The 17,398-nt window shown below is 39.1% G+C and overlaps 1 protein-coding gene across 6 annotated transcripts in view; it reads left to right on the top strand.

Annotated features, from left to right (window-relative positions):
* ARHGAP21 (Rho GTPase activating protein 21) overlaps positions 1-17,398 on the top strand; it is a 206,695-nt gene that overhangs the window by 110,365 nt on the left and 78,932 nt on the right. For all 6 annotated transcript variants that reach the window (XM_067562379.1, XM_067562381.1, XM_067562384.1 and 3 more), the window contains one exon: positions 16,571-16,663. In XM_067562379.1, coding sequence (XP_067418480.1) covers positions 16,571-16,663 — 93 coding nt within the window. The remainder of the gene's footprint in view (positions 1-16,570; positions 16,664-17,398) is intronic.

Genomic DNA, 17,398 nt, shown 5'->3' with positions numbered 1-17,398 from the left:
TGGCTGATGCTAATATAAGTGGTAGTTGACCAGACAGTGTTCAGTATAAAGTGTTAATGCATGGATGCTTAGGATATTTCATGTGATGTATTTCACTAAAGCTATTCAGTATTTGTTTTTTTTCTTTGATCTAAAATAATACTATTTTTTGAAACTATTTTGATTCATAAATTATAAGTAAATAGTAATAAGCCTAGAAGTGATTGTCTTTCTAATGAATTCCTCTTTTATCATGAGAACAGAAAAAACCCATTTCAGTGTATTGTGGTTGGAAATCTAATTCCTACAAGATATTTTTGGTATTCTAGTTCATGATATTCTAGCTCATCCCACTATCTCTCCTATTTTTGTGTAGCAGTATCCATAGCAACTGCCATTTCAGTTTCTCATCTTTCCATAACAGTGAATGCTACCTGTTATATATATGAGTTGCTCAGTTATCTCTTTAGTAAGAGAGCACAAACTGCTGAGTAACCTACTACAAGACTTCAGGTCTTTGTTTTCATTGGGATCTGTGGGTGCTCAGTACCATAAAAATCAAGCTACTTAGGTACCTGATTATGTATCTACATTTGAAGTATTTAAGTTATAAAAATTCTGCCCTGATGCTTTAAGCCTGCTTTTTGGCTTTGTAACTTCTGGTATGATAAATGAGAGAAAGTCAAGTGTTCTTTCTTGCTGGGAATATTAGCCTTGTATATGGCTTCATATATTTTCTTCTGCAGATATAGAAAACTTAACTCCAGTAACAGCTCTTGTTCTGAATGAACTTAATTCCACTACCTTATCCCAGGAGTTAGGAGACCATATCAGCCAGATGTGTTGCCTGCATTTTTCAGTGTGCATTTAAGATTTAATTTCCAATGTGAAAAGACCACACATACCATGAGTTTGGCTTTTTAATCCAGCTCATAATTTTAGAATACTTTAGGTTGGCAATTTTGGAAGACAGTTTATCTATTTGTGTATTCAGTCTACACTGTCAAAGCCATCTTCCACTTGTTCCAGTGCTTAATAATTCTTCTATCTGTCTTTTTTTATGATGATATTCATTTAGAAAATGTCGCCATTGCTTGTAGTAGAGATGGGCCTTCTGTATCCTGATAGCCACTGCTTGTCACGTCATGGGCAATGGAAGATCAATCAATGAGCATTCATAGCTCCATGTCATCTTTGGCTTTTATTAAAGATCATATTAAAAAACCTCATGATTTATTTCCACGTAATGATTTTAGGTCCCCTACAAAGGATGAGTGTTACTGCTCTGTTTGAATAGAAGGAAAAGGAAAATATTTCCAGTTTCATTCTTGCCCCAAAACTGAACTACACATTCTAGAATGTTCAATATTGGGCTTATAGTTAAAACTCTGAGAAGAGATGGTCTTGGGCTTTAAGTACCAAAGATATAAATACATTTATTTTGTGGTAAGCTGGGGTATAAATCTACCCTGCATCGGTCTGTCACACATGAACTCTCTGTGTGGACCTTGCTGATGCTCACTAACACCTACTATAGGGTAGATTCCCTCCCCACCATGCTAGCCACAAATTGAATGTGTTTGTGTAGGCAAACCATCTGTCATAACTGTAACAGGTACACTTTACCTAACAAGGGAAAATATATTTACAATTTAGAGAGAATTCTGTATTTTAAAAGCTCAAAGTGTGGAACAGCAGAGAATTCGTTTGGAAAAATCAAAAGACTAGCCCCATACAGTTGCTACTTCCCTGGGGAAAAAACATTTCTGTGGGGAATCTGTTAGTTATGCTATCTAGCAGAATAGTGGCAGAGGGAAGACGTGTAACACAAAAAACAAGTTAATTTAAAAAAAAAAAAAAAAAAAAAAGAAACTTCATACTGAAAATATTCAAAACTCTAAATATGCTTAGAATCATACTAGGAATATATTCATTTGAATATATGTCACGGAATTGGCAAAAAGGTTTTGCTTCAGAAAAGCTTAAAGGCTATTTTTTTAAGATAGGAAGTCTCTCTGCTTATCTTTCCATTTTAGGGACCTATCCCTTAGGTTATTTAGCGCTTTTCATACTTAAAGATAAATAAGTGAGATTTTTGTCTGGGCAAAAAATACTAAATTTAGACTCCTTTTTGGTAATGGCTAACAAATGCACTAATGTAAACTCAGTCTTCTATGTAAAATTACAACAAAACAAAATTCTGTCTTTTATTTAATAGGAGACTAAAAGTTTATGGGCATATTTTGAATAGTTTTTCTAATTTGGACATCAACAAATACCGTTTCATTAATTTGGGATATACTATACCTTTAAAAAGAAAGATTTTGAAAGTACTGAGTAGCTTGGGAGAACTTTGAGGTTTTTTTTTTATTATAAAGTCAAATACATCATTAAGCCAAAATGTCTAGTTCAATACAAATGTGCATCTTACTGCCCCAGACATGTTAAAAACAGCTGTTTTTAAGGTTTGACCTTTATTTTTAATTATTGAGAGGGAATCTGATAATGTCTACATTTTTTTATTTTAATTTTTTGGTTAAGTAGTCCATTTGAGAGCCATATATGTTGTCCCCATTTCCCAGTCTCTGGTGGCCTGGATTAGATTATGCACACAGGTTACAATGCAAGTGTTTTGATCTATCTGTATTGTTTACTGCAGAGAGAATAGGCTGTTACCAAAGTGTACGTTGCTCGGTATAATGGACTAAAATGAATGTCATCACAGGGCATGCGTGTCAGAACATCACTGACGTGCAAATAAGCAAGTAAACGAATAATCTTCCTTTTCCATTTGTGATGAAATAACATCCCTATGGCAACTGCAGCAATCACTTAGCAATCACTTATTACAAAAGTCTTCAGTCTATTTTAGCTTTTTTAAATGTAATTTAGTTCTTGAAAAATAAACCATACCCTCTTGATATCCCCTGCAGGGCACCAGCAAGTGCTCCATAGACACTGCTGGTCCTCAGACTTCTGTATAGGAGCCACTGGTTTACTGTTTACTGAAACAGCTCACTGTTACTTTTCATTTGCCAAGTGAGCAATTTTGGATATGACTGCAAATATCAAGAGATCAGTAACTGTAAAACGTGTGTCACTGGAGGCCTATGTAGCCCTCCATTCATTGGATGAAAGGCATCCCAGGAACCAGTCCACTCTGCAATGCCAGATTACATGGGGTGCAAGCTCCATAGATGTTATAGAGCCCAATTCTGCTTGGCAGCATGCCTGGGGAGGAAATGAAGCTGGCGAGTCCATTTGCATAGATTTTTTGCTCTCACTTGGTAAGAGGAAGTTGTGCATAAAAACCCAGGTAATCTGATTTAGCTATGGGTTTGAAATAGACTCTGTGTAAAGGCTCTTCAGCTTGAAAACTATTTGCCTCCTCTCCATCACCAACCTCCCATATGTCTGCTCAGTACTGGGTCAGGTGCAAGGGTCTTGAGTTGGGCTTTCATTAACAAAAATCAAATGGTCAGACAACTTTTCTTTTAAAAAAATCTAATATTTTACAGGAAAAAAATAAGTCTATGGAAAACTTAGGTTTGGGACTCTCAAACTGGGGGTCAGGACCCCTCAAGGGGTTGTGAGGTTATTATGGGGGGTTTGCAAGTTGTCAGCTCCTGTGCATGCCATGGCTGTCAGCCTTGTACATGGCTGACAGTCAGAGCCCTTCAGAGCTGGGTGGCCGGAGAGCAGCGGCTGCTGGCCCGGCATTCTGAAGGCAGCACTGCCCCCAGCAGCAGCGCAGAAGTCAGGGTGGTATCTAAGCTTATATACTTAGCCCTGAACAAAAAGATGTCTGATTTCTCATTTCCTCTATTGGAGCATGCCTTTGTATTTAAATCAGTTCTGGAGAATGGCTTTATTAGAAAGGTGTTTTACACCCTGATCTGAACACTGTCAGGCTTATTCCTCTATATTAAAGGAGAGGAGACGTTAATTGCTAAGCCATAGTTTTTATTTTCTGCAAGACATTGAAAACATCCAAGTGGTTTGTCTTCGAAACATCCTATTTTTGTCATCTTTGATGGTTATGACTGATACTTTATCTCTCATTGTCATATGTCACACAGTTATTAACCAAGGAAAAGTAATGTGATTTGTCACTAACTGATGATCTTGATGGTGAATTTGATAACATTCGTGTCCCTAGATTTCTTTCAAATAAATCCCAGAGCATAATAAAGTAATGTCTAATCTGCAAATAGTGGCTTAAAATTAGAATGAATGATTTTATGGTACTTGAGCTAAGAGAATTGTCATAGGCATAGCTGGTTGTAGCTCACTTGAATGATAGCGCCAGTCTTCCAACCTGGCTTTCTTAGGGAAATAAGCCAGAAATAGTTTTTAGTGGGGCAATATTTTTCCTAGAAATATTCAGGCTACTCTTCAGAAAGAAAACTGGTTTGATGAGCTATATTTTTTTTGTGCCACGGTTCCCTGTCCCAAATTGGTCCCAGTTGAAGATCATTCCAGATGTTGCTTATAAACCCTTTAAACTCCTTTGTTCCCTTTCAGATAGTGACCTTTGTGATACTTTTTTCTTTGGTCAGGGAGAATGAGGAAATAAATTTATTAGAGACTAATTACAAGGCAACTCTGTGAATCGGATGACAGTGATAGCACAACATATGAATGATATTGCCCTCCTGCTTTACATCTGGCAAAAGAATCCTTCTCTTGAACTTCTTGAATACCCGTGTCTCCATTTTCTTGGATTTTATTCCTTGTGACATTTAACCTGTCATTAGAGTGAAAGAGCATCATGTCCTGATATTTCCTCCATAAGGGCTCCTCTTCAGCTCATTATCCACACACAGTTAACTTCTTTGGAGTTTAGTGAGGGCAGTCAGAATGCAAAACAGTTCTCAAGCAGCGCAGAGTGTTTGTATTAGCAGCAGAGAGCACCTGAGTCCTCACAGCTTTATTAATCCAAGCATCAGCAGCACTCAAGGGCAAGCTGTGTTGAGTTTAAAACACCATTTAACTTGAATTGGAGATTTTTGTGTAGCCAGAGCTGGGTTGGGGCAATGCTCGAATTAAACCTTGAGCTGACATTGCCATGAAGATGACCTCTGATGGAGCCAGAAAAAATGCAAATTCAGCACACAGGATCTTTAGACTGCTCAGAAGGAGAATCATCAAGTTATGATTGTTATGATGACTAAAATCCAATTAATTTGAAGAAGAAATTCTAACTTTAAGGCTCTGCGGTGGAGAGCAGTGAGCTAAAAGTTACGCTCTCAGAGGAAGCCAGAGAGGTTGCTTTCACAGTGAAGTATTGATGCCACTGTCCGGGAGAGGGCATCTGAACTCAGGGGAGATGAAGGGATGTAGACGGTACCACCATTGTGATGCTTGTGCAATGTGCAGATCTAATTATAAGTAGGATTGAGACCAGTGAATTCCCTCTTTGTTTTTAAGCTAATTTTTATTTCTCATAATGAAGGGAGTATTTCAATTAAGAAACTAATTTTCTATTTCAGTGTCTGCATGTTTTTTATAAACTACCAGCTTTTCAAGCGTGCAACAATTTCACTACTGTGAAATGCAGAGTCCAAAAACTATGCATGTGCACTTTGAACATATGTAGGTTTTTTTCCACTCTGGGAACAGGAGTTTAAATAAAGGAAAACAATTAACCATACATGTAAGATATAATGAAACTTGGATTATCTTGTTTATGGTTGACTGAGTAACTTTAAACTTTATCACTAACAAAAGGAGCAGAGAACTTTGAACTGTGATACAGGAAGTCTGTTTTAGATGATATAGCATAATTTATGTGTGTGGAAGAGAAACAGTATCAATTTACCTATGTTAGGCATGTCACTTGTTAAATGACGAAGGGCAGCATGTGAAGGAACAGGAATAAATGTCTGATGTCTAAATTAATCTTGGCAAACACTTAAAAAAAAAAAAAAAAAAAAAAAATTGGATTTGGTAACCAGTACTTTCCATGGAGGTTCTCCTGATGTATGTTCGTACATTGTCTTCTACGGTTAGCGTAAATTTAAGCTATTGTTTGTTGGCCTTCAGTGTGCAAGGCTTTCATCTTCTGATTTAATTACTGCTCTATAAAAGTTCAGAAAAATATTTTCCACTCAGCTGACTCACTTCTTGCAACTTTATTCAAACTATTTAAATAAGGGTAATTTTAAAAGTCAATTTTCATGTGGTTTAATTGGCCTTCACATATCCTGAAGGGGCATGAATCTTCTAGTGTATCATTATACTAAATACATTTGCTTGCTCTGCTTTTGTGACAATTTGTGGCCTAACCTCAACTTTGGACCATTACAATAAAATTTTGGAGAATTTTTACATATTTAAAGCAATTCAAAGGCAAACATAATAAGGGAAAAATAGTTGTCATTTTCAAAAAGATACTCTACATGTACATTTTTCTTGTCCAACCAAGCTCAGGTCCGTTTTACTTCAGTATTTTTATAACCTATTGTAAATTGTGCAGTCTCAGTGTATCAAATGAACAGTTTTTAAATGATCCACATGGTTAGAAATACGGTTCTGCAAGAACTTACTTCAAATCCCAACCATGCTGATGGTTTGGAACCATCTAGAAAATGATGAATCACGAGTATTCACACCCTCTTGCAAGTTTGGGTGTTCTTTGCAGGGATTTGTAATGGACAGCAACACCAACTGTCCTCACTTCCTTTTTACTATTTTTGTCAGGTCCTGGCAAAAGTGGGGAAGGATGTTGTGTAAGTGTGAATGTGTGGAGGCAGTACACTCAGACAACTCCCGTAACAGGCGAATAGTCTTTCTTTCATGTTACAATAACCAGTGTACCTAATGCCGGTTTGAAAAACTGTAAGAGTTTGCTTTAGGGCAAGTCTACACTTCAAAATTAAGTTGACCTAAGTTATGTCGATGTACAGCTACTGCAGTAATTGAATCAATTTTACATGTCCACACGACGCTCCTTGTGTTGGTGGTGCATGTCTTCACCAGGTGTGCTTGCACTGATTTAATTGCCAGTGTGGGGCATTGTGGGACCGTTTCTGAAAGGCAGCAACAGTCGATGTAAGCAACAAAGTGTCTACACTGACACTGTTGAACTAACTATGCCTCTCATGGAGATGGAATTATTATATTGGTGTAGTGGGCATGTTACATTGGTGGGAGTGACATTATAGTGTAGACACTTACAGAGTTAGGTCAATGACCTAACTCTGAAGTGTAGACCAGGCCTTACTTTTTGCTACAGGACAGACTATTCTTAATTTGTGCAGTGGGAGAGAGTGGATGGAGGTCATGCTAGAAAATCCTGGCAGCTAATATGCTGAGAAATTCTGTGCGCTGCATTACATGGCGTGAATGCTATTTGCAAATCTTTCAAGACACAGGGTCAATTGTGAAATGCAAGGTTTTCTTTTTTGTGCTTTGATATCTTAAATGTTTACTTGGAAAAGGTCAGTAGCACTTAACACAAGCCCTGTAGTTGAATTACTCAGCATGAAGTTACTTGCCTAGTTCAGCTGAAATGGACAGTGTAAACACAAACCTGTAATTTGGTGTACAGCACTAAGTGCTTTCACATGTTTATAGTTTAAAAAGACACTTAACATTTATCCCCCTTCAGCTGGTTTGATGAGCTAGAATTGTATCTCCAACTATTTAAAAAAAAAAAAAAAAGAAATCCTGTATTTCTAGCTTTGTTAGGATTATAAATTAAAATGCCAACATGCAGTACTTTGAGGCATACGCTTCGTGCAGAGCTCATTTTGTGTGCTTATTACCAATAGAAAACAGTTTTTTTGGTCTCAAAACTTATAGCAGACCAGAGAGAACTGAAAAGTTTATATTTCCCAATATAAGCCTAGAAAATGTACAACATTCTTCCATCTCTAATAAATAAAACCTTATATTCCAAGTGTTGTGTGTATATATGTGAAGCTACTGTGTATATTAAACATAGAAATATATTCACAAAAATGAAGATAGACTCTTAGAGGAGCTTTTTAGAGGTAACATTATCTAGATAATTGGCTTTTTTCTTCATTCCGTGCCTTGTGGAATGCTGGCTAATTCTTGTTCATCTGTGGTATCCTGCTATTTAGTCTTGCTAAGTTCTTACTCCAAAAAAGCAAAGTACGGAGTAACTTTGGATCTCTGGTGGAACGTAGAGTTGTTTTCTTGTGTTTTTGTGTGTGATATCTTCTGGTCTTGTTTGGATTCTGAGGTTCTGTGATCTTTTCTTTTGTTATGCATTGTTCAGTATGCCTTCACTTCAGGGAACTTTCTGGGGGTGCTCTGTAACTGGCTTTATTTAAATTATTTTTCCCAAACATAATAAGCCATTGATATTTTCATGTTGGGGGGGGAAGGGTGTCCAAACTCAGTGTTTATACTTTAATCAGATGTCTGAAAGCACGTATTTGACTTGTGATTTGGATAATCTTTTACTGACTTTTGTTGTGGTAGAGCTGCATGAGCTGTGAAATAGTTACTTGTGCCGTTGGATTTAGTATCACAATCTCTGCTATTTTGTGTTTTTATGGAAAAGATTTCATACTGTGACAGCTTTATCCTTTGTAGCATAACATATTGAGATGCTCTCACTTAATATATGGGCACATATTACAGGTTCCGGTAACTTGTTGCATTTGATAAGTCTCATTTCCAGAGGAGTCTTACCCTGGCCTCAGATTTGGATGCAGATTTGGTAGTGGCTTTTGAAAACTGGAAACCAATGTGCTGTTCGGTGTTAAGCTTCTCTTACAACCTGGTTTATGTCTAAGGTGTTGGAAAAAATTTTGAAAGAAAAAGTAGTTAAGGACATCGAAGTTAATGGTAATTGGGAGAAAATACAACATGGTTTTACGAAAGGTAGATTGTGCCAGACCAACCTGATCTCCTTTTTTGAGAAGAGAACAGATTATTTAGACAAAAGGAATGCACTGGATCTAACTTACCTAGATTTCAGTAAGGCATTTGATACTGTTGCACATGGGGAATTATTAGTTAAATTGGAAAGGAGGGGGATTAATATGAAAATTGGAAGGTGGATAAGGAACTGGTTAAAGAGGAGACTACAACGAGTCATACTGAAAGGTGAACTGTCAGGTTGGAAGGAGGTTATTAGTGGAATTCCTCAGGGATCGGTCTTGGGACCGATCTTAGTTAATCTTTTTATTACTGACCTTGGCACAAAAAGTGGGAATGTGCTAATAAAGTTCGCAGATGATACAAAGTTGGGAGGTATTACTAATATAGAGAAAGACCAGGATATCATACAGCAAGATCTGGATGACCTTATAAAGTGGAGTAATAGAAATAGGATGAAATTTAACAGTGGAAAGTGCAAGATCATGCACTTGGAGACTAATAACAAGAACTTTTGCTATAAGCTGGGGATGCATCAGTTGGAAGTGACAGATCTGGGCGTATTGGTTGATCAAAAGATGACTGAGCCGCCAATGTGATGTGGCTGTGAAAAAAGCTAATGCAGTCCTAGGATGCATCAGGCAAGATATTTCCAGTAGAGATAGGGAGGTGTTAGTACCGTTATACAAAGCGTTGGTCAGAGCTCATCTGGAATACTGTGTGCAGTTTTGGTCTTCCGTGTTTAAGAAAGATGAATTCAAACTGTAACAGGTGCAGAGAAGGGCTGCTAGGATGATCTGAGGAATGGAAAACAAATGGATATAAACTGGTCATCAGAAAGTTTAGACTTGAAGTTAGAAGAAAGTTTCTAACCATCAGCGGAATGAAGTTCTGGAACAGCCTTCCAAGAGGAGCAATAGGAGCAAGAAACCTAACTGGCTTCAAGACTGAGCTTGATAAGTTTATGGAAGGGATGGTATCATGGGACAGCCTAATTTGGCAATTGTCTGATCTTTGACTACTAGCGGTAAATATGCCAATGGCCTGTGATGGGATGTTGGACGGGGTAGGTTCTGAGTTACTACATAGAATTCTTTCTGGTTGTCTGGCTGATAAGTCTTGCCCACATGTTCAGGGTTTAGCTGATCATCATATTTGGGATCAGGAAGGAATATTCCCCCAGGTCAGACTGGCCTAGGCAATGGGGGTTTTTCACTTTCCTCTGAGCATGGGGCAGAATCACTTGCTGGTGGATTCTCTGTACCTTGGAGTCTTTAAATCATTATTTGAGGACTTCAATAACTCAGTCATAGGTTAGGGGTCTATTACAGGAATGGGTGGGAGAAGTTCTGTGGCCTGCGTTGTGCAGGAGGTCAGACTAGATGATCATAACGGTCCCTTCTGACCTTGTTGTTGTGAGTCTATGCTTTGTAATTTCAATTAAAGGCCTTTTATTTAACCCAGTTCTTTTATAAATGTTAAGTTTATGGAATATATTTTCATTACTCTTTCCACAACTTCTGCCATTAATATCTCTGACATTTTGGTCTGCTTGTTCTATTTTACCTACAATTTTAATATGGTCCTTTGGATTCTCATTTCATAGGCAGAGCCCCCAAAACTCCATGACGTAGCGGGGCCAGTTTTCTGAGCAGCAACATTAACTTATTCTTTTGCAGCAAAAATATCCCTTGTTTTCATATCCACAAAAAGCCAGCTGTGGCTCATTTGACATAAAATTTGTTGATGAATGTTTCCACCATGACTGTTTTAAAGAATCCGTTTTTTGTTATGCTCGTCAAGCAGCACAGTTCTACTCCTGAGGCTATGCCAGGAAAGGAAGGAGCTTGTAGTTGGCCTCAACCGCTACATTTTTCACCAAGTGACTGAAGTGGCCAGCCTATACTTCTGTCTCGTCTACTCCCTGAGTACAAGCTAAACTTCAGTTCCCAATCTACAGTGTCCTGCTGCCTGGCTCCATGGAATAATGCATAATAGAATGGACTGTAATCCAATACATTCTCCACCCTCCCGCAAGGAAACCTGCAGAGCAAGCATCAGCTGCAAGCAGGTCCCAACATGGCAGGGAGCTAGAAATCAAAATGTTGAGCACCTGGCTGCTGAAAAACGGTGGATTCCATGGTAGAAGTGTTGAATTCCATGGCATCTTGGGGAAAAAGCTGGCTAATGCTGTCATATGATTGTGGCTTCCATGATCCCTGATTTGAAATGAATGGACCAAGTCAGACCTCTCAGAGCTGTTGTTTTCAGCATCTCGGCAGATGACACTGCGTTGGTTTATTCTGGTTCCAGTTTCTGAGGTTTTTGCTGCATCCATGAGAAACCTTTTATAAGAACCCACTAGAAACCTTTTTGAAAATGGAAGTTGAGTTTCTGTGGTGAACTCCGCAGCAAATTCCACTGACCAAGGAATACTCAGGTACCTGACCATAAACAGAAAGGAATGTCTGATTTCCTTTTACTGTGTTGTCCATTCTTAGACCACTGTAAGGTGAAGGCTTCTTAATCCCTGCTTAATAATAGTGTTTTGTTACAAACTTCCAAATTGCCAAAGAGCATGATTTTGGTAAGCCAATGTGGTCTTGCCTAATTAATTTACCACCAAGGTTAAACCTGCTAAGGGCTGCTTGAGAATTACTTGGCTTTCTGTGATCAAATGAGAGAGGGACTTTTAGGTGTCAACTGCTAATTTGCTTGGTGAAAATTGTTTCAATTGGTTGACTCTTATTGCGCTCAATCAAATAGCTTTTGTTATTCTTTTTGGTGCCCATTTGTAAAGTTTAGATTTCATGGTGTGTTTATTAGGGTTTGACAAATTATATTCATTCTTCTAGTGAAATTATGACTTGAAGGATTTTTCTTCTTTTCTCAGCACGGGGATCTTTCCATGCTTACCACCAATCCAAACACCACCACCACATTTCAGCTTCCAGCCTCTGGTTAAGGAGGAGTGGATAGTATTCCCTTCAGAGATTACCAGTGCCATACAAGGGGTCTCTTTATGCGAGTTTTAATTTTCTTCCCCCACTGAGAGGTATTGAAATGCACTGGTAGAAGGAATATGCCCACTTGCTACTGGATTGGAATTGCGTGCTTGCATTTTAAATGACCTGTCCTGAAAATGGACCTTTTGTCTTTTCAGCGGAAATTCATTGAAAGTGGAAAGTCTGCTTTTGTGTAATTGATTTTTTTAAAGCAGTGAGAATGTTGAACTAGTTGGATTAACTGCTGAGCATTCCAATGCCTCTCTCTGAGGAAATAGATGTTGGTTCATGCATTGTGGAAGTGTACAAACCTTGCCATGATCTCAGTTGGAGGAATTGATCAAACTTTATTTTTTTCTTTGAGTTTCTAAATGTCCTCCAAGGGCAGGCAATGAGTTTGTTTTATTATTTGAGAATTGTCATCTATCCTGCTTAGCTATTTATCCAGGTTTTCTGAAGGCGCCCATCACTGTAGTTGCTAAGAGCCTCCCAAAGAATTAAAAATAAAACATGCAAATACTCCATGGCCTAATTTCCCTCCTTTATCTCCTCTCTACTCTCCTTCTACTCCTTTTCCCTTTTCTCTTTTTTTCTTCATTTCTTTTTTCTCCAGTTCCAATTCCTCTCTTCTTTGCTGTTGTGAATGTGGAAAAGCTAAGACGATTAAGAGAGTTTTAAACTTTCCTGAAAGCTATCAGGTTTCTGGTTATTCTAACCATTAGGTGGTAAGTTTCAAAGCTTTTGCCCGCTTGCTAGGAGCTCTGTCCTCTCTTCTTATGTCCTTCACTCTTGAGAATGACCACTTCATAGTTAGCTCTTGATTAATGTAGTCACAGAAGGAGATTATCGTCACAGAGAGAGGTGTTTTCTAAGATACCAAAGGCCACTTTTATGGTGGGCTTTGGTATCTAAGTCATTACCAAAATTAGGACTGCAGCTTTGAACATGACCTGGTATCCTACTAGGAGCACTGCAGTGAAGGTACTGTCAGTGGTTGATGTTGAGGAAGTGGGAGACTGTATTCTGGATTAATTGAAGGCCCTCCCCCCTTTTTTTTAAGGTATATGTTTATACCTAGCAATAATAAATTGCAGTAATCCAGCCTGCAGATCACAAAAGTATAGATTGCCATGACTAAGTCTCCCAATAGAATAGGACATGGACTTCTAGCCAATCTCAGATGGAAGTAAGCATTTTCATAGTTATTGTAATTTGAGACTGGTCGGAGGAAAGCATTCAAGGCTGCACACTGATTTTCTGATCTGGGGGCAGCCTCCCTCAATAGACAGTGAAATGAAGCAGTTAGGTCTTCAGAGTGTTTACTCTCTTCTTAATAACATCACTGCCATGTTTCTCAGGTTCATCTTCCTGCCCTGTATTGATACAGGCAGGCATTGGAATAGCTGGGGAATAGTGCTGTTGGCAAAAGAGGTGAATGAAATCTAGGATCATCTGTATACTGCTGACATTTGAGCCTATGCCATCTCCCAGTTCACACTAAGGACTTAATTTTGACGTTAAAATGGACCAGAGAAGAGAATGGATTGGAGAATGGGAATCTGCAGGAAGTACTGTGGAGATGGATGGAACACTCTGGGAGCATTCTGAAAGGAAGGAATAGAACCAGCTCAGTACTTTCCCATTTCCTGACTGAGGGGCCCAGGATTTTAGCTTTTTGTTGGTATTCTTGGAGGCCACTCAGCAAGTTTCTCAATTATCTTGCTCTAGAATGGGAGTTTGGATGCTGGGTAGTAGTTCACAAGCTCTAAGTCAAGAGAAATTTTAAAAATATGTGTCGTTGAGACATACTCTAATCAAAAGTGCATTTGGTGATCTTTGTCAGTAAAGGTGCCAAGCGCTCCTGGGCATCTTTCCACAGCCACTGTGAGCATGAGACTAGAGAGACTGCATGGAAAGCAGCCAATCAGAGGGAGGATGCAGGGAGCAGCCAGTCTGGGCCCAGCAGGCCCATACAAAAGGAGCTGCAGTACAGAGCAGGAGGCAGTTGCTGCTTGGAGCCAGAGGAGGAAAGTTGGTGTTCCTGGCTGACTGAAGGGACTGCAGTACTTCAGACAGAGCAGTTGCTGGCAGGGACTGTGGGATCAAGAAGGAGCTCCTGACTGGCTGTTGGGACTTAGTAGTTAAAGCCCTAAGTTAAGATTGAAGAAGGTGAAGGGACCACGGGGGAGTGGCCCAGGGCAATGTAGCAGCATTGTGGGTGGCTGCAATTCACAGGGTCCCTGGGTTGGGACCCAGAGTAGTAGACCACAGGCAGAGGGGCCAGATCCCTGAGGAGGGAGTTTAACTAATTCCAGAGAGAGGATTGAAGACCCTGAAGAGAGTCAGTGATGTTGGACTTCAGTGGACTTGGATACATCCCCAGAAGGGGATCTGAACACTTTAGCCATTCAGCTGGAGAGCTTTGTGAGTTGGTCCCAAGAATACCTATGAAACCCAGGCTGGAGAGCATGTGTGTAGAAAAGGCAGGTTTTGGCCACCATCTGAGATATTGTCAGTGTAGATATTAGTCCCCTGTGATGATGAGCTTTGGGGACTCCACTATTATGTCAATCAGAAACTCCAGCTCTCCGGGGAAGCCTTCGATCTCTGTGCTCTATAGATTGTAAGTCAGTGGAGATAATCACATACAAGATGTGGTGGATACAGGTGAAGGATTCTGTTTTTTTCCAGGGGATTCTTCTCTGCGTATGATGTTGAATTGGGAGTAACATGGCTGCTTGGCCCCTTGTTTTGTCTGTTTGGATAGAGATAATATATAGAGTGATTTGGGAGGATGAGGTGAGCTAGCATTGTGTCTCTGGTGCCATCTCACCAGGATTTGGTAAAGAAAGACATGATGGGAGCCTTGTCTGATATAAGGTTATGGAAGTCAGATTTGTTGACTGCTGAGCTTTCATCCATAGTATGAGTTTTAGGTCTGAGCTTTTGGCTGTGTAAGTGTTGTACACCCTCCCCCCAGCCCCCAAGGGAATGGTTATAAACTGAATGTGCTGTATTGGTAATAAGTATCTGTGTGTGGTTTTTTTGTATGTTGATGTTTCCAATTTCCAGCATTTGTTTTTCTTCTCAGTTACGGCATTGTGTACCTTGTGGTAAGGGACAAAAATGGCAATACTGGTGGTTATGGGATCTGACCCTACAAAAGGTCACCCATATAGGTGCTGGCCTTTACAACTGGAACAACTTGTTCATGTCCTTGGCTTGAGCAATTCAGTCTTTGTCTTGCATTTTGAGCTTGTCCAAACTTGAAGTATTAGTGCCTCTGAATGGCCATAAATGGTTTAGCAATGTTTTAATGTCTGTATTTAAAACAGGAAGTAGAAAATGCCAGATGTAGTAGGTATTTCTCATGAAGACTATTTCTTGTCAGAACTTTAGAATGAAATGTATTATACATGTATCTTGCAAATCACTTTATAAAGCACTCCAGGAATGATCAGCCAGTTGGATTGCTCGACTTCTGATGTAATCACTTTTTATATAGGGGTATCTCCTTTCGTAGAACCAACTTTCTTGATTGTTCCATTGCAACTGAAGGCTTATTTATGGTGATGCTATCACTTATAGTTGTAAATGCTTTTCATTGGGAGTTCAAAGTGCTCATCAGTTGGCAAAATTGGGCTGTTAGGACTTGCCTCTGAATTTGACCCACAGTGTACAAACAGACAAGTCTAAGCTGATGTAATTTATTATACTTAGAGCTCTCTTGATATGTTACCATCAAGTTACAGTTAAGATGCAGGTGGACTCTGACTTGCATCTGCTTACAGTGAACTGCAAGTTACATCTATATCTCCTTATCTTAATTTATACATGCTTAATTTAGTCATGCTTAATTTATACATGCTTTAGTCACTGTTTCCTGCTACACCCTTCTGGACCTAGCATGGCTATTGCTTCTTAGACTTTCTTAGACTTGGAGGACCAAATGCAAAAGTGATGTGTAAAAGGGGAAGGGTTGGGATGGTCATGTTATTTGTGAGCGTGCACAGTTAGGAGGCAAGGAAGTTATACATTTCACCAGTTGAGACTCCCTTAGACAAACCTGTGAGTGTCTCACTCAGTCTGATTATGTGTATAAACGACATATATTACACATTAATCTTGATATGCACTTTGATTTTTGAACCTACATCAAAAAGAAACCTACAAAGACCTTTGGTCAGCTTGTCTCAGGGAGCTGTGGGTTGCTATTATAGATCAGTAGCTTGGGGAGTTTTATGGTGCTCTCAGGATCCTACAAAGTCTAAACCTTCTGGAGAAATGCTTCATTTTTTTTTTTCCAAGTCATAGCACTGTAATTCTGATTGTGAAACCACAAACCTGCCAGATGGGAATCTGGAAGACAAAGAATTGCCCGTGTTGAAAACCATGGCCACTACCAGCATGAGAATGGAATACTGATGAGATAAAAAGTAAAGCTGAAAAGTCTGTCTTCTGATATATGCATATGCTACAATTTTGCAACTACAGTTTTACACAGACAGTTCAAAGATCTTCAGTCTAGCCAAAAGAAAGCAAATGGTTTCAAATAGAACAGATGTTAAGGCTCTGTTTGCCAAATTAATTACAAATAATTTGCATCCTAATATTTAATATGAAGATGAATATGGCATGATTAAAATTTTTCAGAAATGTTTTTTTTTACAGTTCAACATCATAATACAGCTTAATAAAAAACACCTTTCAACACATGTGCTTTTCTTTAGGGAAGCAAAGAAACAGACTGGAACCGATGGATACCATATTTGTTAAACAGGTTAAAGAAGGTGGACCTGCTTTTGAAGCTGGATTATGCACAGGTGCTGTTCTTTTATAGTGCTAATTTAATATAAACAAAGCTATAACTTTTCTGCCGTTTTGTCTTTCATCTTGATTATTGTACTTTCTGGCTTCACTGACTCTCACCTCTTCCCCTGTTGACTGGCCAAAACACTGCTGCTATAGTCTTCTTTTGGTCCCACCACTCTGACCACACAATTCCACCCCTTTGATTTTTTTCAGTAGCTTCATGTCTCACCACCACAAATTTATGCTCTTTTGTCCTTACCTATAAAATATTACATAATCTTGCCCCCACCTCAATCTTGGCTCCCATTTTATATTTCCTCCTCTCCCACTGTCTGTGCACCTTTTAGTCCTCGATTTGCTCCTTCTTTTCTTTTATGCTGTTCCTCATGCTACCCTCCACCTAGCCACACTTTGAGCCTTGTCACCAGATTTATCCTCTAAGTGCTCTCTCTTCCGTCAGACCTCTACATCAAACCCACCTCTTCAAGTAATCCTTCCGCTCTACTTCAGATCTCCTATAACCATCTCATCCTCCTTTTCCTGAATGATTGGTCTGTATTTTTCATGTTGTTTTTTGTATTATTTATTTGTATTAATGTCCAAAGCCCAAATCAAGGCAGGGGCCCTATTGTGATAGGTTCAATACAAACATAAAGGAAGACGCAAAGAGCTTACGATTTAATATTAGACCAGGGACAAGTGAGTGCCACAAACAGGAGGGAAGGGTACAGGGAGGACCAGGGCTA

The sequence above is a fragment of the Emydura macquarii genome, unplaced genomic scaffold (genome assembly GCF_026122565.2).
Source record: "Emydura macquarii macquarii isolate MOO-44397 ecotype Brisbane River unplaced genomic scaffold, CSIRO-AGI_Emac_v2 contig_2422, whole genome shotgun sequence".
In the NCBI taxonomy this organism is placed as follows: domain Eukaryota; kingdom Metazoa; phylum Chordata; order Testudines; family Chelidae; genus Emydura; species Emydura macquarii.
Note: the sequence above shows the minus strand (reverse complement) of the source record. Positions and strands in the feature narration are given on the sequence as shown.